The sequence below is a fragment of the Molothrus ater genome, chromosome 7, assembly GCF_012460135.2.
Source record: "Molothrus ater isolate BHLD 08-10-18 breed brown headed cowbird chromosome 7, BPBGC_Mater_1.1, whole genome shotgun sequence".
Taxonomy (NCBI): domain Eukaryota; kingdom Metazoa; phylum Chordata; class Aves; order Passeriformes; family Icteridae; genus Molothrus; species Molothrus ater.
This window is the reverse complement of record NC_050484.2, coordinates 29,755,627-29,777,456: the sequence shown is the minus strand read 5'-3', so window position 1 is coordinate 29,777,456 and position 21,830 is coordinate 29,755,627. Positions and strand designations below refer to the sequence as shown.

Sequence of the window (21,830 nt, the reverse complement as noted above, 5' to 3'; positions counted from 1 at the left end):
CCATGCAGGTGTCCTGGATGCCTTAAAGTATTTCTAAGACAGACCATGAATCCTGTGTTTAGGCAGCTGCATCTCTTACTGACTGTCAAAAGCAACTCCAGCTGATGGAATACATTTCATTAAAACTGCTTTTAATGGAAAATTGTGTTTCCAAGTGACCTCTTGGTTCCTTCACTTTTGCATTTGCATCTTGTGCTTTCTGAGGGAAAGGTCAAATTTGTGAGAAAGCTGAATGCTGCAAAATGGAAATATTTGTTGCAAACGAGAACTTGTGATATTTGAATTGTCACTGTAAATTTGCAGATTTCCGTTGGCTAAGAGGAATAGACATTTTTCAAACTGCTCTGTAATGTGTCCTTCCCAGCACTGTCAATGCCAGCAGTGATTGCTGTCTGACACAAGTGCCTGCGACTGCTGCAACACAAACATTCCTCAACACTGACCCAGATAACCTGGGCTATTGAGCAAATTACACAGGATACCATCATTATCTCCTTATTCTGAGGCCTAAAAGTTAGATGTCTATGAAGTTTGGCACCTTTTCCATCTGCAACAGGTGAAGGAAAGAAACAGGCCTCTCCAGAACACAATTTTTTAACTTAAAATAGATGCATTAAATGAGCACAATGATCACACTCTGTGTGTGCTATTTCTTTCTACCACCTGCAGAGGAATCTGTTGCACTCTCTGGACTGTAAATCTGCAGGAGCAGAAATCGTTCATAGATTCATAGGATATCCTGAGTTGGAAGGGACCCACAAGGATCATCAAGTCCAACTCCTGAGCCTGCACAGGAGCACCCCAAGATGTGTGCCTGAGAAATTCACACTCTACCTTCATACACTGAAGGGCAAAACAGGGAGGGCTATTGCCCTATCTCACTATAATTTCAAATGAATTGTTGATATTTTTGTAGGCCTAAGTATAAAGTCTGTATCTCTACAGATATAGTGCAAATTGAAATAAATTCAGTCAGCAGTATTGCCAGATGCAGTTGTCATTGTGACTGCCTGCTAATGACTACACAGAAAGCCTTGGGATCCTGGGCAGAAGCTTTCAAGTGCAAGCTTCCTAGAATCTTCTCCTTCCTTGTGGATCTGAGATGCCACAAAGGGAACGAAGGAGAAGGAGAGGGAAAAGAAGAGAGGGAGGAAGGCAGGAAGGAAGAGAATCTCTGAGAGATTCATGGAGAGAGAAACTGTGAACCTCCAAACTTAAATACGTAATTTTCATTCTAACTTCAATGACACATATATTTAAAATATTTTCAATCAAGCCCAGAAAAAAATTTAACTTCTTGTGCAAGGCTGCTTTCATTCTAGACTGCAGTTTTTCTTTTTGCATTTCTTATGCCATTTTTCTCATCCACTCAGCCATCTATTTTTAGCTTGATTTGACAGGAATTTCTTCCCTGCCCTTTTTTATACATACTTACTCAACTGCACTGACCTTATTTTGACTCTTAGCAAGTGACACACTTATGAAAGATGCACGCACTCACAGGACTAGAATGCATTTATGTACATTCCCTGTGTACCTTCAGGTTCTACACTGTCCTTGCTTCTCACCAGAAGCCACCACCCAAAAAAATTACCACTGAAAAAAATACACTGAAGATCAGTGTCCCAGCTATTTAGTCTGTCCCTTGAACCTAGATGTTGCCTGGTGAATATATAATAATGCGGTAGGAAGTCTTTAATTTCTAAATTCCACATTTGGATGCATTCTAACATGATGGTGCATTTTCAGTATCTTGTTTAAATGTCACAGTCCTTCAATGCTCCAGCTGTTTGTGGCTCTTTGGCACAAGCTGCAATGAGGTTATCTTGGCAAATTTCTGCCTGGGCTGGACTCCATATCTCAGAAACCACGGCTGTGGCTGGCAGTGTTTACTCCCTAGGTGACAATTTCAGCAAGTGCTGAATGAGTGTGGAAACCGGATCAGGGCTGAGCCACGCTGGCAGAGTGACACAGGGAAACCCAGGCTGCATTCGTCCATGGAGCACCTTTCAGCACATAAATAAAGGACTTTAGCCCCTGGAGCTGACAACCCAGCGTCTTTTGCAAGTGGCTAAATAAATAAACAAAAGTGCCTTTGATAGCTGCCCTAAAACTGCATATCCTGTTGCTGACCTGAGATAAGCACAAGCCTTTTTCATATGTGAGAGCGCATGTGATCCAATGGCTTCACACCGCTGCTGTCTCTTCTCCCTTTCCTCTCCAAAATGCCAACACTATTGGAAAATCAATTTTATAGAACTTGTGCACTGCTTGCTGCACTGCTGCCAAGACCCCAGAGTAGTTCACAGCACGCTGCTCTTTTGGCCTAACAAGCTCCTGTGCTGCAGGACTTGTCAGCCCTGCTGCTCTCTGCCTGTGACCCAGCTGTGTGCTAATCTGGGTGGCTACTGCACCTCCTGCTGCAGATAAAAAACCACAAAACAGCATCCTCAGCTAGTGAGATAAAAGGCATTTCTGGAAAACATGCCCAGTTCTATTATTCTTTATTTATGAAGGCCCTTCAGAAGGCTTCTGTATGGATGGAGAACTTCCAAAAAGGCTTTGGAAGAGATTTATATTCCTGAAGAGTATTTAGAACTTACAGCATCTCTTTTTTTTTTTTTTTTTACAGTCCTAGCTAAAGGCCCCAGATAACAGCAGTACTTGATATAGTTGTCTGCAAAGTGGAATGAGGGAGGGACAGGAATTCTTTGTTGCAAAACTGCTGCTGGTCACTGGCCATGCTTCAGCACTGCTCACAAACAGCCTTCTGCAGAAGGGCTGTCATAGATATTTAGGATCTGCAGACTGTGCTTGAAGAGCTCTATGGACATTCATTCATGCACCTGACAGGATGCAAACCTGGCCTAATCCCTGGGAACAAGGCTCCCACACTGATGGTTTTCTACAAAAAGTGCACTGTGGCTGCCCCACTATTGGACACAGCAAAGGCCTTGGGAAAGAACAAAACTTCAACCTGATGTTGTCCTTTATTTATATAAATTTTGGAAGCCCTACCAGGAATCAGCTCAGACTTCTACAGAATGCTTTCTCCTGCCATACAGACAGACTTTTCCCATGTTACACATGGTACAGGTTCAGAAACACCTGATGTTTTATCATAGATCACCACATAAAGACTCGGGTTACATTTTTTCTACCTACTCTCTTATTTTCTTTTTCACTTTCTCACCCACCCATGCATATCTCCATGAATCCATTGTCTTCTTACTACTTCTTTATAGGCCTGCTGTGGACATGCTTCCAGTCAAGACAACTGGCCTTGGCTCACTCAACTAATGTCTCAGGCAGCTCTGAAGGCCCTTACAAAGTACAGCTTTTAAAAAGCCACTGTTAGGGACAAGAGAGCAAGTCCACTTTTTCTATAGGTATGTGGCTGCAATTCCAATTTTTCTATAGGTATGTGGCTGCTTTAGGCTCCTCGGCTTTGCATAAACGTCCCTGAATTTTTCACTGTCAGGTTTATTATATGCAGAGCAACACTGATGTCCCAAAACTAAATTCAGAACATTCTGCATTATCTTGTTCTGCAGCCAGTGCAATCAAACAACTCTGTGCTGCTTTCCAAGAGATGATTCTCCCATGATGTTTCATAGCAATTCCAGTCAATTCAGAGCAAGTGCTATTTCTCTTCAGGTCATATCTCTACCTCCTTTCTCTGTAAAAATATTTGGCAATGCGTTTATTTTGGCAATTTCCAATTCAGATACATTTTTGTATAATTTTCCCTTATGCTTCTCCCATTTTCATGCAATAGGATTTTGTTCCCGCTAAGATAATCAGATGGGTCTAGGGACAGAGACTTCAGCTGCTGTGAGTTGGCAATGCCATCAAGTCCTTGGAGTTGCAGTGATTTACACCAACACTGGTTATTTAATTTCTCACATATTAGTTTTAATACGCCTCTATTAATACGTTAATATTCGTCCCATGGTCACTTTTTTGGTAGTAATTAAGATCTTGTGATTTTATAGTACCAAACACAGCAGCAGACCTGACTGCAACGAATCCAAACTTATTGATATATAAGTCATTACCTGGCTGTATTTACAAGTGTCTGGAGAAGGAAAGATCACTGGTAGTCTCCATCCACTTATGCCATACATTCCTCCAGCATACACTTCATGCTTCCAAAGTTTCTGATTTCAGGCTTTCTGGTGCTCCTGGTCTTAAAGACACAAATAAATAAGGCACTTGGTTCTGCTTCAGGCATATGGCTGGCCAAAGGCATTTATCTAACATTAAGGAAAGATATTTTATTTGATTTAAAAAAACTTTTGTCTTTCTTGATCCAAAATTTGGCATTCAAGTACAGTAAAATAACCATCTAAAACACAGACAGGGCAGGCAGCTCAGCAGAATTACTGAGAATAAAAATGCTTTGTTTCTGTGTGACAAAAGCCAAAGTTGAACGATTTGAAAATTCATTTATTGCTCATCTAAACCACAACGGGTTTCTGCTGCTGCAAATGTCTCCCTTTTCCATTCTTAATATGTCTGTTACAGATCCATATCCTCCTCTCTGAGTTTGCACGTTTGGTGACACTGCTGATCACAACATACCAGCACAAAGAAACCACAGTTATCACTAAAGATGCCACTACAGTGAACAGCTACAAATTTCATCCTACCCAGTCATTATTCTGAGAACTGTAAGGGGATAGGCACTGAATTTCTGCAGACCTCAGACCTTGTAATATGGAAAGCTCTGTCAAAGTCTTTGCAGTGAAATACCAAGCTTGGGGGAATGCAACGTGCAAATCTTTTTAATAAATAATATTCAATATCAGTGTGAGAAATGGAATAGTTAATTAATACAATAATAGGAATATATGATGTACGATGCATTATTCTCACATATGCCATCTTGCATACATAAATGGCGTTTTTTTATTGTGATGCCTTTAACCATCCTTAAGAAAGGCTAAAGCAAATTGTTTTCTGCTTCATGTTGTACATTTTCCCCAAAAGGCCCAAACTGGAGGTGAAACCGTGGCTTCTGGAACACGGAGATGTGCAATTTTGTCCTCCATCAATAAAGTCAAGTGCATGGGAAAGTCCTTGTGGGACCAGGTGCTCAGGAGGGCCGAAGCTGAGCTGGCAGCTTCAGCTGGGGACAAGGACTTCATTCCCACCATGTGTGCGCCTGAAGGCGGAACCGGCTGTGGCACTGCCCCCAGCCCAGCTGGGAGCGTGGTCATGGGGCTAACAGCCCAACACATCCAGCTTTTCTTCTGATTATTGGATCACAGAATGTTAAGGGTTGGAAGGAACCTCAAGGATCATCCAGTCCCAACACCCCCTGCCACTGGCAGGGACACCTCACACTTACCAAGGCCTTATCCAACCTGGCCTTGAACACCGCCAGGTTTGGGGCATCCACAGCCCTGCTGGGCAACTGTTCCAGCGTCTCATCACCCTCACAGTAAAGAACTTCTTCCTAATCTCTAACCTAAATTTCCTGTCTTTCAGTTTGTACCCATTACTGCTGCACACAGCACTCCAAGTGAAGTGCTCCTCTTACAAACCTCGTGGCAGTGCTCCGGGCCCGCTCCGGAGCCGCAGCCGCGCACGGAGCGCTGTCCGAGGCGGAGCGGGCGGCTCCGGACCGAGCATCCCGCGCCCCCCCCCGCGCTGCCCGTGCCCGGCACGGCCGAGGCCCGGCGGGCGCTGCGGAGGCTGCGCGGGGCGGGGACTGCGGAACATGGCGGAGGCCGAGTGAGTCCCGGTGCTGCGGAGGGGCCGGGCTGGGCCGGGGCTGTGGAGCCGCGGGCCGGGGGGGCGAGCGGGCGGGTAGCGGCGCCCCTCGGCTCCTGCTGCCCGCGGGTCGGGGCGGTGCTTCGGGTTAGGGCTGGGGGTGACGGACGGAGGGAGAGGCCGGCGGGGCCGTTCCCCGGCAGTCGGGACAGCCCGTGCCGGCGGGGCTGCCCGGGCCCGCGGCCCCTCCGCTGGCCGTGCTGGGCCGGGCCGGGCCGGGCCGGAGGTGCCGGGCGCTGCCCAGGGGGGCTGGGCTCCCCCGGGCCGGAGTCCGGGGTAGAACCGCCGCCCGATGGCTGAGACGCGATGGTTTTGTTTGCTTTTGGCGTTGCCTCGCTGCAGACGGATGGGTTCTTGCCATCTCCTGCGTAGTGTTGCCTAAATAAACCCTCTCGTTGTCGGCCTCAGCGCGCCGTGCCCCGTGTGTCTGTGCGGTGCCAGAAGTTGTGAATCGCTCTCGGTGCGCAGGGAGAGCGCAGGGGAGCAGGAGGGATCTTCTCCTTAGGAGACAGTTAAGTGACTAAGTGTTTTATAAATGTCCGGGGTGATAATTTACTTGTTAACTTTTTGCGCAATGCCAGACACCGTGTGGCTGCCTTGCGAGTCGTGTACGGTGCACAGTGTGTTGAAAAGCTTGGGCTGCAGTTCGCGTGTGCCAGCGAGCAGGGAAGTGCAGCTGAGACTCCGGCAGTGCCAAGCCTGCAGCTTTCAGTGCCGTGTTACAGCTGGGAATGTGCATTCCCCAGGAAATGAAGGCTCTGAAGTCTTGTTGGTTCAATATGTTGTGATCTGTTCCTGTCTGAGAGGAAACCTGCAGTAAAACATAAGGCTTAAAAGGAGACAGAGTCTCTGCTGTCTGCAGGAACAGTGGCCTCCTAGTCAGAAGGAATTGGAGTCTTTCGAGATAGTAATTTAATTTCCATGAGAGGTGATGATAGTATATATCTGTGCTGTGCCAGGGCATTGTGAGCCTCGGCTGTCTGGGGCAATAAAGAATGTTTCCTGAGCACTGATCACTTTGCTCCCTTCTCCAGTTGCTCTGTGGCATGCCAGAAGGTCTCAGGGTCAGTGGAAAATCTGGAAACTGATGAAACAACTAGGAATTATATGTGTAGGTGGTGGTTTCTCACCAGGTGCAAATGACTACATCATGCTAGTTTCAGACTTTGAATTACTTTCATAAACATCTGTCAGTATGTACCTACCCAAGTGGCCTTGCTGTGGTCAGGCTGTTTACCTGCTAATAAAAATCTGTTCTGGTGTCTTGAATAACTTGCACCTGCAGTGGTTGTGAAGAAGCAGTAAGTGATTTCCTTCCTGTTGCATTTAGATAAGCCTTCAGAATTAAATATGTATTTGCTGAATAGCATATTAAAAAAGTGGAAATTATACAAGTGCAGGTTTTATGATTTGAAAGTGATTTATATGGGAATAAAATTAGACTTTTACTTGATCATCAGCACTTCTAGGAGAAAAAACAGTAAGAGCCAATCAGTGTTTACATTAGTTTTGCCATGTGGGATAGTTGATGATTCTTAATTAGGCTGAAGATTCCTGTAGATGAAGAATTACAAACAACAGAGTCTTGTTAGAGGGAGATACCAAGAGAGAGTGTAAAATGGGGAAATAATCAATATAGGGAAATTATTTCTAGATTTCATCAAAGACAGGGACTTGGGCTGATCTCTCTCAGTATTTGAGGAGTGGAACTAGATGATCTCTAAGGTCTCTTCCAGTCCAAAACATCCTATGATTCTATTCTAGTTGATAAGCTTGATGCACAAAATAGGTACAGGAAGATGCTTGCTGATGACCCAAAGCTGGCAACATTTGCAGGGCCAAAGAGGCCTGAGAGATCCTGCAGAAAAAGTGGGTTGAAGATGGCTGTCAGAAATAAATTTCCCCATATGGGCTGAAATGCAATGTGCAAGGTCTGGAGCTGGTGCCAGGGAGGAAGGACTTCAGTAATAGGAAAGAGGGGAGACTTGAATAAGTAAAGGATCACAGGACGTTTCACTTTATGGCTGAAAAAAGAAACTGTTATCCTGTGTGCTGCTCATTAGAGGAAGAACTAAAAGTGTGAGCTTCCTAATATATCAGCTTGGGTCATGCATTTATAAAAAGGGATATGCAGACTTCAGGAAGTGTGAAAAGCAGTTGGGATGGTGAAGTGGAGAGTTAAGAATTTAGTTTATTTCCCTAGGCAAGCCAAAGCTGAGAAGGGACATAACAGTTTGAAAACCCACGTTAGGCACAGTATTCCTGCAGAGTTTGTAATTGGGAGCTACAGCCTCCAATGCCCTGTGTTAGAAAGACTCCTGTAAATTCTGAGAATTCCAGTGATTACCTGGTGTAATCCCAGGTAATCCCAAAGCCCCAGGGGACACAAGGGAGACTCTCAGTAGAAATAGTGATGCTTTTGTGACTCCATGGTTTCTTTGCTGGAGGCTAAAAGTATGATCCAAGTATGCCAAGCTCCAGTGCTGTGCTATCCAGAGCAGGAAAGAAAAATCTGGAGCGCCTCCTTTTTGCTTGAAGGAAGTGTTGCAGTGCCAGTGCCAGCCTTGATACAGACATCAAGGCTGGCAGTCTGACTCAGGAAGCAGACAAGAAGCCTGACACCTTGGTGGTTCTCTTTCCCCCCAAGGTGTGTTCATGATTACAAGGAACGTGGGGAATTGGCTGTGTGGAAGAGAGCTTGTGTTCTTAGGAAGACACTGTTTCCTCCCCATACTGCCAGTGGGAAGTTTTGTATGAAGAGAACTTTTTTCTTTTTTTTTTCCTCTTTTTTTTCTGTCTGTTGGAACTTTCTTCGTGTGATCGAGTATGCCATGGTGTGGCATCACATCTGTGCAGTTGGCTGGAGTATCTTAACTAGCCTGGATGTATTTAACTTTCCTTTTGGCTTTCAGTCAGCAGAAGTGAATGAATGCTGAGTCCTCTGCTCTGCTGCTGTGTCTGCAGAGAGCTTCCTCGGGGTTGGCTGGAGCTGAGAGGAAAGGGGATGGATGTTCTGGTTTGGCTCCCCATGTGCCATAAATAAGAGTTAACAGAAGCTGCTACCAGCTGGCAGTTTCAGATTTAAAAACAATGTCAGGGCTTTTTTTCTGAAGTTCCAGGTGGCTAAGCTGTCGATCAAAATTGCTGTTGTACATGAATGTGGCACTGAATCCATGTATAACAAGACTCATGATGGACAGGTTTTGTTTTTTTTGAGGAAGGGATTGGGGTGGGAACTCTGCCATTCCTGTAGTGCCGGCAGTTACTCATGTCAGAGGTTTCCTAGTGCAAAGGCAGGTGGAGCTCCTTTTGCTTTGCCCTCAGGTGCTTCTGTGCCTGATTACAGTTAGGGTTTGTCGTGATGTAGGGCAGTTTTCTCCAGATGTGTATGTTACTTTGGTAAATATTTCTGTCTGTTGAAGTTACTGCTGTGGTTTGCTGAGCTGTTTGCTCTTACTGGAGGTTACAAAACATGTATGCTGCAGGATTGCTGAAATTCTGACTCCAGCCTGAAAGTTACTTCAGAGACTTCACTTTCCAGTTGAGAAATGTTTTTTAGTGTCTCTTCAAGAAAAGAGATCTCTGAACCTCTGTGGCTGACTTGGAATCGAGGGCTGTGTTTACTTGCTGCTGAATTATATAACCTCTCCAGTTGTTGCTTCAAGGAAGGGAGTAATCCAATTTATTCTTACTGCAAAGCAAGCCTTTCTTCCATCTGATACCTGTGTCATTTCTTCACCTCCTGGAATGTACTTCCACATTCCTACTTGTCCCATCCCACATGTTTCCTCCTCTGTCTCCTAGAAGAAAAAACTATTTGTGAAACCTATTCCCTTTGTAAGGCATTTTTGCTGCTGTGGTTGATTCTGCTATCAAAGGACTAATGGCCTGTTCAGAAAATTCAGAAAAAATATAATAGACATTTTTTTAACCCAATCTCCAAATAAGTTGAGGGAAATACAACTTATTTCAGTAATGTTTCTTATATCTAATTTTTTCACTCTTTTTTATTATTTTTCAGGATTTGGGTGTCTCCTAATTGAAGAGAGTTGAAATATTGATTGCAAGTGAATCCTCAGTCAGCCTCTTGGATGCCTCTGATAACTTAGGAAGTCATGGCAGAAAATGATGCAATGCCAACCTTACCAAAAAAGTGTGGCCCATACATTTCATCTGTAACCAGTCGTGGCATGAATTTGGTAATTCGTGGTGTAGTGCTGTTTTTTATTGGTGTATTTCTTGCATTAGTATTAAACTTGCTTCAGATCCAGAGAAACGTTACTCTCTTCCCCCCTGATGTGATCACAAGCATCTTCTCCTCAGCTTGGTGGGTACCACCTTGCTGTGGCACAGCATCAGGTAAGTTCAGTCGTGTGTCTGTGCCTGGTGTGCTGAGATGGGTAGTTGCAAAAAACTGTGTGAGAGGTGGGGACGATAAAAAATTCCCTTTCAGCATCACTGTCCTTGTTGAGTTGTTAGTATGCTTCTGATCTTTTTGCATACGCAAATACACATGTCCTGGAATTAGTTTTTGTGCTCTCCTGGGTCACCTGAGAACGCTGCAGCTGCCATGGGAACTCAGGAAGGCTACATCTTGCCATCATCTGACAAGAAACTTGTGGGCCTTTCTGGGCCTGATGGGTTGGTAGTTTGGATGGAAAGACTGGATATGGCTTGTAAAATGCACTCTTTGATTTTAGTACTTGATTTTTAAGTCACCTGATTTAAAGATACTACAGCCTTAATTAGCTTTTCCCAACAGGAGTTACTCTGTTGAGGTGTTCAGGGTTTTCTTTTTTCATTATTAGTCTTCCCCATTTTTTTTTTCCTTATCTTCTCTGCTGGTATGCATAGAGGGAACCTGTGTGGTAAATGCTGATAATTCACCCATTTTCTTACCATTTGCACTTGCACAGCCTTTGTGGAATTGATGTAACATTTCTCTGCAGTATGGTTTATTATTATGAGCAGAATAAAGGTATTTTGCATATTTATAATCAGGGGTGATCGAGGCTGCTTTCAGAGAAGTCCTTTCATCCATCACCATTATTAGTCATGAGTTTGGCCCAAGGCCTTTGGCAAGAAAATTGCTCAGGGAGGTTTTTTTCCACTCCAGCTTTACTGATGATTTATTTTCCTGAATCCTGGGGATCAGTTTCCTCTGTGGCAGAGGAAAGAGCATTTGCAGTGTTACCCCCAGCAGTGTGCTGGACTGAAGGCACTGCAGTCTGTACTGATGGCTGAGGCTCTGCTGGGCTGACACCACTACAGTCTAATATTAAGGCACCATTATAGATCCTTAGTGTGGTTGGTAAAATCTTTTTAACTGCAGTTGCAGTGGAGAACACATTTGTGAAGAAATATTGAAAGAGCATCTCAATTCCCTGAGGCTGGAATTCCTGTTTGCTTTCTGTATTCAACAGCTACTGTAGGCTCTTGGCTTTCTCTCTTCTGGGTGAGCTTGAGAGTAGCATTGAAGAAGAGAAAAATGTTATCCAAACAAAGCCTGCTTGTAACAAGAACAGAAGAAAGCACAAAATATTGATGTTATAAACCACACCAGTACTGTGGTGTGTTGGTTTTGCAGTTATTTTAAACATGTTTGATGTGTGGGATTTTTTGAAGTACCAGCCTGTACAGCTATTAGTGGTCTTTCTGAACAACAGTGCAGACTTTGGTGTGGGGGAGAGCTTTGTCATCCTGTGACCCTGGTTCAAATTGTCTCTGTATTGCTACTTCTGCTGCAGTGGCTGAAGATGCTGCTGAACTTTGTTTAAAATAATTAAAGTCTTGGAATTTCCTCTTCTTTTACGATGTATGTGCTGTTTATCCTAATTTTTGTGCTGTTTATCCTTAAATTGTGTGTTTTAGTAGTGACTCTAATTGTCAAAGTCTAGATAGCCTTTATTCTAGGCTTTATTCTAGGTTGTTAAATGTTGCCAGTGCTTTAACTTGAGGGCCTTTTTTCTCTCCTGTCTCCACAGCTGTGATTGGGTTATTGTACCCCTGCATGGACAGACATCTGGGAGAGCCACATAAGTTCAAGAGAGAATGGTCCAGTGTCATGCGATGTGTAGCAGTCTTTGTGGGCATAAATCATGCCAGTGCTGTATCCTATAACCAAGTGACATTGGTGGTAACAAATGGGTTTCCTCTTAAAAAAAGCTCACCAGTCAGTTGTGGTGAATTTGAATTGGTGTTAAAGGTGTAACATGCAGCATTTTTGCAAGGAAAAGGCAGATTATGTGTTAGTGTCAAACTTGTAAGCAGTATTGGAGCTGAGGAGTTTCACATCTTTATGTTCTGAAAAATATTTTCATTAGGAATGTCCCAATACTGGGTTTTGTCTTAATTAGAGTCTTTATTTTCTTTGAATAATTAAGGTTAGTGCAGGAAGATATTCATGCAGTAGGTATTACAGAAAAGTGCTTTAGGTTGTTGCAAGCTGATGTCCTTTTAATACCACAGTAGGAGCTTGAGGACCTGTCTGAGGTCATGAGTGAAGCACATGCACTTTTCAAAGAGTAGGGAGAGCTCAGGACCAGGAATACTCAGGACTATACAATGCCAGGAAATGTTGCTACCCCCTTCTGCAAAGGATGCCTTCCTTGATGCCAAGAGAGCACTCTGGGTGACAGGATGCATTTCTCATGGACTGGTGCACCTTACTGGCAGTGCTGTGGATCTGAGAGGCTTTCTGCAGTTATGCCTAGTGCCTCCTCCATCAGCTAAAACCAGGGTCTGCTGGTGAAAATTGAGGTCTTGGAAAGAAAGTTGATCATCTCTGCAATGCTCATCTCGACCCGTGTCAGCTCCAAAAGTGGTGCTAAAAGTTCTGCTCTTGTGCTGCTGGATCTCCTCATTCCCAGGAAGAGAGGGCACATCAAGGGAGAGGTGGGGAGCTGGCTGAATTCTCACTGGGCTTGCTTGGCCACTGATGGTTTTGTTGCTGTGTGGTTTTCCCCACCCTCTGCTCTCCAGTGTGGCTGGAGGAGCTGGAGCTGCCAAGGTTCCAAGTCACTCCCTCTGTCCCTCACAAGCCCCACTGTCCTTCCAGAGATGCTCTGCTCTGGTGCTGTGGTTCTCACTACCTGTACCTGTTAGGTGAGCCCGTGGCAGCTTTGCTGCTTTTAAGAAATAAGAGTTGACAGCTCCTTTTTACAGGGGTCTGATTATTTACAGCAAATTTTCTGCAGTTCTCTAGCAGCTGTTCCCCATATCCCAGGACATCAGTAATGTACTGTCTGTATTTCCTGCTTGACAGCTCTCCAGACTGATTTCTCTTCAGCTGTTGCCAGTTCTGCACATTGCCAGATTTGGTGAGGGTTCTATCTTCTTTGGCACTTTTTCTGAAGCTATTGATTTTTATCCTGTAATTATTTATTTCAGTTAGTCAAGCTTGTTTCTCATTTCCACTAGGTCTCCCTCCAGATTTTTGTGAGGAAATAGGACAGTGGTTTTTATACTGTCATCCCATAAGTTTTCTTTCAGGCAAAAGCAACATGACAAGCCCCCTTTTAATTATCTGTTTTGGACAGGAGTAATGAGAATGAGCTAGTGTTTCCAAAACATTTTGAAGGATGTGAAACACACAAAGATATCTGAAGTGACTTCGCAATTCTTTCACAAGCTGACAAAACTGACTTTCATTGTTGATTTAGATGAACACTTTCCAGTAATATTTTCATTTTGATTTATAGAACACATTAACATTTTAATGTTGAGCTGAATGTAAAGCATCATGTAATTTAAACAAAAGTGCAATTAATCGTGATAAATACCTTTTTTCTGTAAATCCCTGTCAGTTTAAGAAATTTAATGCTAGATTTAAGATTTCATATTCAATGTAATTAGGAGCCAGGTGAGGGTGAGAAGTAACAAGTGCATTGTGTTTCTGTACAAAATGCCTGATTGTTTGGTAGGGGAAGAGGCTCTTCAGTCTTGTACAGTGCAGAGACCCTAAAATTGGAAGAAGTGTCATAAGTTCTTAGTTTCATGAAATAATTGATAATTACAAGCCTTAATTCCTCACATCTGATAGCTGTGTGAGAGATGATACAGGTAACACTGTACTTGTCTTAATATTTTTTTTCTGTTGTGCCAAAATAGAAACAGAATGACAAAAATTGCTTTATCCTTGTCCATGGTATTCCCAAGCTGATCCTTAACAGGCAGCACAGAAGGTGGATTTTGCCAACAATATCCAGCTGTCTCTCACGTTGGCAGCCCTGTCCATTGGGCTGTGGTGGACCTTTGACAGGTCACGAAGTGGCTTTGGTCTTGGAGTAGGAATTGCTTTCCTGGCCACCTTGGTGTCACAGCTTCTGGTGTACAATGGAGTCTATCAGTAAGTATTTGCTCCCCTGAGGTGAAATGATAATGTTCTGAAGCTGTAACATTAAATCAGAATAACTGAAGGGGTACAATTTGACATGATTTTCAAAGCTGTCAGCACCTAATTTTGAGCACAGCATAAATTGGACTGTTTATGAAAGCTCTTACGTGAGTGTAAATGAGAAATCTAGTTGGAAATGCTAATTGAAATGAAATTGCTACCTTGCCAACAATGTAACATGCTTTGTTTGGTTGAATAAATGCAGCTATAATCAATAAGAAACCTCCTTTGTTGTTTGCTGCAAGAAATTAAATTTCTATAATGTGGATCTTTTTGAGTTAAAATATCCTAATAATTGTGAATTTGCCTTGTGTGTGGAGGACTCTGTGTTGCACAGCACTGACTCAAAAATGTGTGTTCTTTTCCAGATACACATCCCCAGACTTTCTCTATGTCCGTTCCTGGTTGCCATGTATATTTTTTGCTGGTGGAATAACAATGGGCAATATTGGCAGGCAGCTGGCAATGGTGAGTCTGGAGGAGGGGGATTGATTGCCTTCCAGTAGAAGTTTAAATGTACATATCATTTCTTCCTCCATGTATACCAGCCAGCTGTTTGGCTCGAGGGTGTGCAGTGAGGTAGAAACCAGCAATCATTTCTCGTTGATGTACTTAGTGAGCTGATCAGTCTGTAAATCAGAGTACACCCATGCTTTGCTCTGTACACTCTGCTACATACTTTTGTGTTTGGGGAGAAATCTGGCCATCCCCAAAGTCTGACCTGCTCAGGGGACAGAAATGGCAGTCACCAGTATGTGCACAGAACTTAAGGAGATCAAACTTACCTGAGTGGAGTTTAACAAGAGCTATTTTATCACTCATTTTGTAGAAAAATCACTTAAGTCTTTTTCACTAGTTATGTAAATTAATATTATTTTGTCAATTTCTGTTTTTCAGTATGAATGCAAAGTCATTGCAGAGAAGTCTCACGAGGACTGAGAAGAAATAAAATGCACCTTTTAAACAGGAAAATGTTTGACAAATGACTGTTGGAGGAGTATAAGGAACACTTGACTATGAAATTGCCAAAATGCAATTTTTTTCCCTTGAGTGGTATACTTTACTGCAATCTGTGATTGCTGCTTCTATAGAAACCTTGATGTCTGATTTTGATTACTGTGAAGTTACAATAGTATGCAATACATTTGACAATATTGGTTCAATTATAGGATTCTTTTTCCAAATCTAAACAGTTTACCATAAATTCCTGTCTGTCTGTAATGTTGCAGTGCCAAACTGAACCTTTGCACTATGTTTCTGTAGCTGAAACTTCTTGATTCACTTTATCTTGAAAGTTTTGAGGAATTTGTTCTTAACAGCTAGAAAAAGACAGAGAGGGTTCATGTTTAGCAATGAAGATCTCTTTCCATGATAGCCCTTACTATCTCTATGAAATTTATGGATTACAGGTGGACTTTGATGCAATAAGTAACTCATTTATGCCTATTAACACAGTATATAATTCTTCTGACCCACATTACTGGTGAGGAAACTCACTGCAGGTTTCATGGGTTATTGCCATAGCATTTCATTTGTCTGTGGTGTGTGCCCAGTATCACAGAAATGGAAACTGAGTCTGGAAACTATTCACTGTTTTTCCCCTGGTACACCCAGCATCTACATTTGGTTTTGAATTCATGTGAACCACGGACAGATTCTGAAACTGCTTGTGTGCAAAACAGGATACAGTTCAGGTCATTCTTGTACAATCCTTTAAGCTGATTTGTGTTGATAGGAAAACAGCTTAGGGAGTTTTTATTGCAAAATTCAATTCTGAAGTAAATCAGCCACTACCATAAAGTGTCGTAAGCCCCTCCATTACCAATGTCACTTTTGGTGGTCCTTGCCCACCCCCTGCTCTGTTGGCAGGGATCAGCAGTGCTGTATTTTAGGTAGTGATGGAGCCCTCATTGCAGTTACTGTGTCCAGGCAACCATAAATGCATTTGTTCTTGCAGCAGTTTTGTGAGGCAGAGTTTTGTTAGCCCTGTTTGACAGGTGCCTGTGCACAGCCAGCCTGCTAGGGCAGCGAGCTGAAATGGGCTGTGTGCTGAGCACTTCCCTTCTTAAGAAGGATTTCAGTGTGTGACCCATATCTGGGGGCATACATGGCATTTTCTCTTGGCTTTGCAGCTGGCTTTTAAGACCATGATCTGGAAGAAGTGCAAGAAGGCAGAAAGCAGATTTCAAGAGGACACTACTAACCTGTGCCTGCAGTGAGTTTGGCGTGGGATGTCTCTGCTTTGTTTTCCCATTCTGTCCTTGTTGATGATGTTTAAATGTATTTGTTTTCCTTTTTTTGTCTTTAAGTACTATTTTTTAAGTCTTCCATGAAAGGTTTATAAGACATGTTACAGTCACCTGGGGAGGCTGGAGTTGGTCCAAAGAACAAATAGATGTTTAGACAAGTTTTTATTAATATATGTGTGAATGCGTTGTACACAAAGCTGTAACTAGGCAACTTTTTCAGTCTTACCTGCTTACCTCCAAGTCTGAAAAGTGTGGAATGAGCACTTCCAAAAGCATTGTAACAAAAGAAAAATTTCTTGAATGGGAAATTGTAAAAATAATAAATAAGCAAGTGATGTATGAAGAGCTTGGTTCTGCAGCTTCAGAAAGTGTCATCACCTGCAGCTCACTGTCCTGGGATGATGTCTCAGGAAAGCACCTACAGAGGCACTTTGCTTTAAGCAGAGGCAGAACATGTCTGAGTAGATCCCTGACCAGAGGTTTTCTCTTAATCAAACCAAAAGGCAATAAAAAGCATTTTGTTGATAAAACCAAGAAGCTGGGCAGGGATGAAGGGTAAATTTCTTTCGGCAGGCTCTGGCAATTTGCTGAAGAAGCTGTTGGGTCTCTCTCTTACAGTATTTCACCTCATCCACCTTCTTTACTTCAACAAATGGCTTCAGCTTGGTGGACAGTGTGAGAAGTCCCTATTGACTTACCAGGGCATGAGTGGCATAAAAATTCAGATGTTTCTTATGCTAACTGTAGGGAATAACACAGTATCTCAGTAGCCAGTGTGCTGACTTGGTAAACAATGTAGTTTCATCATGACCAACGAGTGTGTACAACTGAAGATGAGTTGGTTTTTTATTCCCTTGGTGGTAGAACTGCTGTTACCTGCCAGCCTGATACTTACACAGAAGCAGCCTTGTGTGTGTTGCAATGTGCAGTATGTGAGAAGTGGTTGTTGTGCATCTGTGGCACCCACTTTGCAGCACTTTGCACTCAGACTCAGCTAAACCTGGTTAGACTGTGCTGTCCGCTGACTTTTAAATTTCATTTTGGAAATTTTGAGCATGTTGTGCAAAGGCAGCAATCATCCAAAATAAATTTGGGTGGAGTCCTTTATTATATGTGTCTTACTGTTTTTATTCTTACTTGACTAACATCAGTACAGGATCACATTGTGGGTGTCCTGTTGTTTCAAACTGCTGTGATTTTAGGGCTGATGAGTTCAAACCCTGAGAAAGGTTCATGATGAGAATGGTGACACAGCCTTAACTTTAGTGGTGTGGACATGCTGCTACTGTATAGCATGTAGTTATAACATTAGACTGTCTGAAAAATGTTGTTCAATAAAGAATGAATAAGGTATAATTTAGATACAACTTTAAAAGCGCTCTTACCTCTTCACCAATTAACCCTGTAAGGTCTATGCTATTTAAACTGGCAAATTGCTGTTAAAAGCAAAATGTGCATTAAACACAATTGCAACCTTGATTGATAGGTTTCCTCTTTCTTTAAGAAGTTATATTGATATTTAAAATACACTGAGTTGCCTTCTATCAGTAATCTCATAATAACTCTGACCATTTAGCTGGCATATTGGTTGCACAAAATTGGTTGTATGAAAATAGTGAAAAAGAAGCAGAGAAGATCAAATCAGCCGTGATTCTATCTTAATTACCATGCTGAGCAGCCTTGGAAAATCTACTCTTTTGAATCTGCAGTGGGAATAAGATAACTTCACTTACAATACAGAAAATAGAGATTTAGATATAAATAGCTAATATGGATATGAAAAAACCCCAAAACACAAATGGCAGGGAAATTCATAATGTATTTGTATTTATTAATGTTCTGGTCTGGATATGAACTGAATGTAACTCTGGTATTCACAGACTCCATTCATCGTGCCCATCACTGTCTCAAAAAAGGTGTGATAAAGAGAGGTTTGGAAATGTAATGGAAAAGCATCCAGGCAGAGGTGAGAAAAGGGTGAGAAGAGAGGTGCATGAGGGTTTGGGATGCAGTCTCACAGCAGGGCAGCACCACAACTGAAAGCTGGAAGGCGTGCAGGGGGTGAGTGGAAAAATCCTCTGTTTGTGTTGGCAACCTGTGGCCCAAAATTCCTAACTCTGCTGTCAAAATGCAGTATCCTGGGCATGCCATGTGTCTGACCAGACAGATTACAGCCAGGGGTAGAAATAAACATAATTTTGGATAGTAAGCACTAAGATTAGCCAGAAGCATATGAGTAAAGGTGTTTTGCTAGAAACTTTACCTCTCCCTTCCATCTGTAGACTCGGAGAGTAGAAATTCCAGGTTCTTCTAGCCTGAGGGTGTTGAATGGAAAGTTACTTGGGTTTTGAGGGAATATTCCAACTGCTGACCTGTCAGGCACTTGAAAAATGTATCCTGTGCCTCTCATTATAACAGGGCTGCTGTAAGAAGCTAGGAGGAGAGTAAACAAGAACTTTTCCTCCATAGCTTCTGTACTTCCCTGCTGCCATCTGGCTGGGAGCTGCCGTGGGGACCTGTGGGCATACACCAGTCCTCCCTTTTTTTCCTTCCTGGTACGTAAGGAAGGAACCTAATTGCACCAGCTGCATCACCCTGGACATTTTGCATATGCTTTTTACATTTTGGAGCAGTGTTACTGATAATTCCTGATGGCAGTGGGTGAACAGGACCTGTGGAAGTGCTGTTAGGTATCAGATCAGTGCTGCTGGAAGTAGGTGCACAGCTGGGCAGAGGAACGCCGTGGGAATAGCCATCTAATGCTGTTAGTTCTGATGCCAGTACTAAATGCAAAGCATGAGTAATTTTGCAGCTTAATGTTCAGCACTAAACAGTAAATGAAAGGTCAGTCCAACATGTTAACTGTCATGGAATAGTAAACACTCCTTTAATTGCTTCAGGCAGCCAGCTTGGATTTTTGGTGTGTCTGTTGTCATGTTTTGAGCAGCATGGTCCAGAGCCTTGTCCTGATTACCTCCTCCCCAGTCAAATGACAAAGCCTCAAATTAAAGGATAAACTTTATGCCTGGACTTTGCAGGCAGCATACTGGGAGTTTGTGCTTTGAATGTTTAAAAGCTGTGCTGGGGAAGAAGTAGGAGTTATTTCTTGATCTGAACAGAGCTGAAATACAGGTTGAAATGTAGTTTGGCATTTTCTTGAGGTTTTCCTTTCTTGTTTGGTTCTGAAGCACAGAAGTTCAGTAGCTCCTGTTGCACATCCACAATGTTTTAGCCTGCCCGGCACTATAGCAGATAGGAGGCAATAAATAGGAACAAAAAGGAATGTAAAGCAAAGGGGCAGCTACTAATTTTCTTCAGGCCAAGCTGGTGGAGAGGTCTGTGTCCAGTGTGCCCTGTACATCTGTGTCAGGTGCACAACCTGCAGCATTTCCAGACTGAGGTTCCTAGGATTCACTTTCTCCATAGGCAGCAGTTCTGCCTTGTCTTTGTCAAACATCCCTGCAGGAGGTGACCTGCTGTACTGTAGTTTTGCAGGGACATGTGTGCACATTGCAGAGCATTTGCAGTGGCAAGGTCCACAAGTGTAGTCATAAGATCTGCTTTTTTATGACATTTTTGGTAAAAATCCTGAAATTGTGCCTTTGAAGCAAATATGGCAAAATATTTATTGAAGGAAAAATCTGTATTTATAAATATGTCACTGTCTGAATTCATGATGTAGTTTGGCTGTTTCTGTTCTCTGATTAGTTCAGTGTACATCTCGTAACCAACATTTAGATATTTAATGCCAAATTAAATTTAGATATTCAATGCCAGTTTAGATATTTAATGCTGATATTTTTGGTAATCAAAGCTCAAAGTAAGATTTGTTTCATGCAATTATTGGCGAAAAATGTTTCCACTAAAAGGAAAGCTGTGAGGAACAGGATTGCGCTTTATTTACCATATAGAAATTATGCAAGGAGAGCCTCTAGCATTTTCCATAATGTTGCAAGAAGGAAAAGGACAGTAAGTGATCGTTCTGATTGTACCTTGGATGCATTACAGATGCATTTGTATTGACTTGTTCTGGTCTCAGCTGCCCTCCAAAGGCATCACCTCATTGGCAGTGATCACCAGAACATGCTTTGGCTCATCTGTTTTTCTCTATCCCAGCTGTGCCAGTTGTTTCCTCAGTGACTAGGGATGCCTGGAGTAAGCCTAGCTATGCCACCAGAGAATTTCCCTGGGAATGAGGCTTTAGCAACTTCCAGCTTAGATTGACATATTCCATTTGAACTCTGTGAAAGCTGCTGGTCTGGCCCAGGACACGGGCTGGTAATGTTGAGGTAAAGTGGGGGATGTGACTCCACAGTGTTCAGGTGGGATGAAAGGATGCCCAATGCCTGTAAGGACATCAAGTGCATGTGTTAATTACAGGTTCAGCAAAGAGCAAAGTTGCCCTGCTCTGCAGAGCATCATTTCTTGTCTTGAGTGCTGAGACATGCCATCAGTGTGCCAAAAAGAGAAGAAAGTGCTTTCTTCCTCCTCCCTACTCTTCCTTTGCACAAAGGCATAGGAGCCTGAGCTAAGGAGAGTTAATCCTGCACTTGGAGCCAGGACTATGTATAGGCTGGGATAGCACTGAAAGACTCCACTGTTTCTGTTTAAAAACAAATGCTTGTTCTGAGCTGCACGTCAAGTGCAATCATTGCTGAATGAACTGACATGCAAAGCCAAGTTCTCAGCCAGACTGGCATAACTCCATTGATTTCACTGCATATGCAGCATTTCATGCTGGTTGGGAATTTGGCCCACTCTGTTTGAAGGGGATGAAATTGTTTAGACCTTACTTCTTTTCTCATCTGATACAGGTCAGAAAAATGCCTACATTGTGCAACACGTAAGAGCAGCACATCACAGATCCTGCCTTTCCCTCCTCTCTTTCAGCACTGATGAAAACTGTCATCATCCTCTGTGATTTGCAGTGTGTGCTTTTTATATGGGATATCAGCTCTTCAGGAGAATCAGATCTGGCAGAGCAGATTAATAATGATGCAAATACAAAATGTTGGCTGCTGATGAGCTTGTTGTCATAGATGCTTGCCACAATCCTGCTGCTTTTTTTTTAATTGTCCAGTATTTTGCTTGTAGGAAATTCAGCTGAGGCTTTGTGTTGGACCTGTGCCTGCTCTGATTAAACTGGAGAGAGGGAAATAATACTGCTTTGTGTGGTTTCAGACTCCTCTTACCAACCAGTTTTCCTCAAATCAGTGTATCAAGCAAAAAATGGTGCTGGAGTAGTGGCTTGAAGAAGATGAATTGGAAGGTCCTGAAGACTGATGGTTTAAGGATGTGAATCAATGAGGTGATATGTCCACTGAGGGGGTTAGGTGGTATAAGCATTAGACAGGTAATATTATGTAGGTAATAAGAGTAGAGATGCAGTGTTAAGAAATAATGAAGCT

General features: G+C 42.9%; 1 protein-coding gene across 2 annotated transcripts; it reads left to right on the top strand.

Moving 5' to 3' along the window:
* Nucleotides 1–5,652: 5,652 nt before the first annotated feature.
* INSIG2 (insulin induced gene 2) lies at nt 5,653–21,582 on the top strand. 2 transcript variants are annotated; one of them, XR_008508491.1, is made up of 7 exons: nt 5,653–5,739; nt 9,800–10,137; nt 11,763–11,887; nt 13,959–14,125; nt 14,542–14,641; nt 15,071–16,388; nt 21,237–21,582. XR_008508491.1 is itself a non-coding variant. In XM_036386809.2 (6 exons), exons 2-6 carry the CDS (start codon nt 9,894–9,896, stop codon nt 15,110–15,112), a joined length of 678 nt encoding a protein of 225 aa, XP_036242702.1. In that variant the 5' UTR covers nt 5,653–5,739; nt 9,800–9,893; the 3' UTR covers nt 15,113–17,529. The 2 variants fall into 2 exon arrangements, 1 of the variants encoding a protein (XP_036242702.1); XM_036386809.2 differs by lacking the exon at nt 21,237–21,582 and having other exon boundaries at nt 15,071–17,529.
* Nucleotides 21,583–21,830: the final 248 nt, after the last annotated feature.

What these genes read in the sequence shown, in the direction of transcription:
- INSIG2 (XM_036386809.2), top strand. Translation starts at nt 9,894, where the DNA reads ATGGCAGAAAATGATGCAATGCCAACCTTACCAAAAAAGTGTGGCCCA. An exon ending in TTGCTGTGGCACAGCATCAG is followed by an intron (nt 10,138 to 11,762) that starts GTAAGTTCAGTC and finishes CTGTCTCCACAG; the next exon opens with CTGTGATTGGGTTATTGTAC. An exon ending in GCATAAATCATGCCAGTGCT is followed by an intron (nt 11,888 to 13,958) that starts GTATCCTATAAC and finishes CAGGCAGCACAG; the next exon opens with AAGGTGGATTTTGCCAACAA.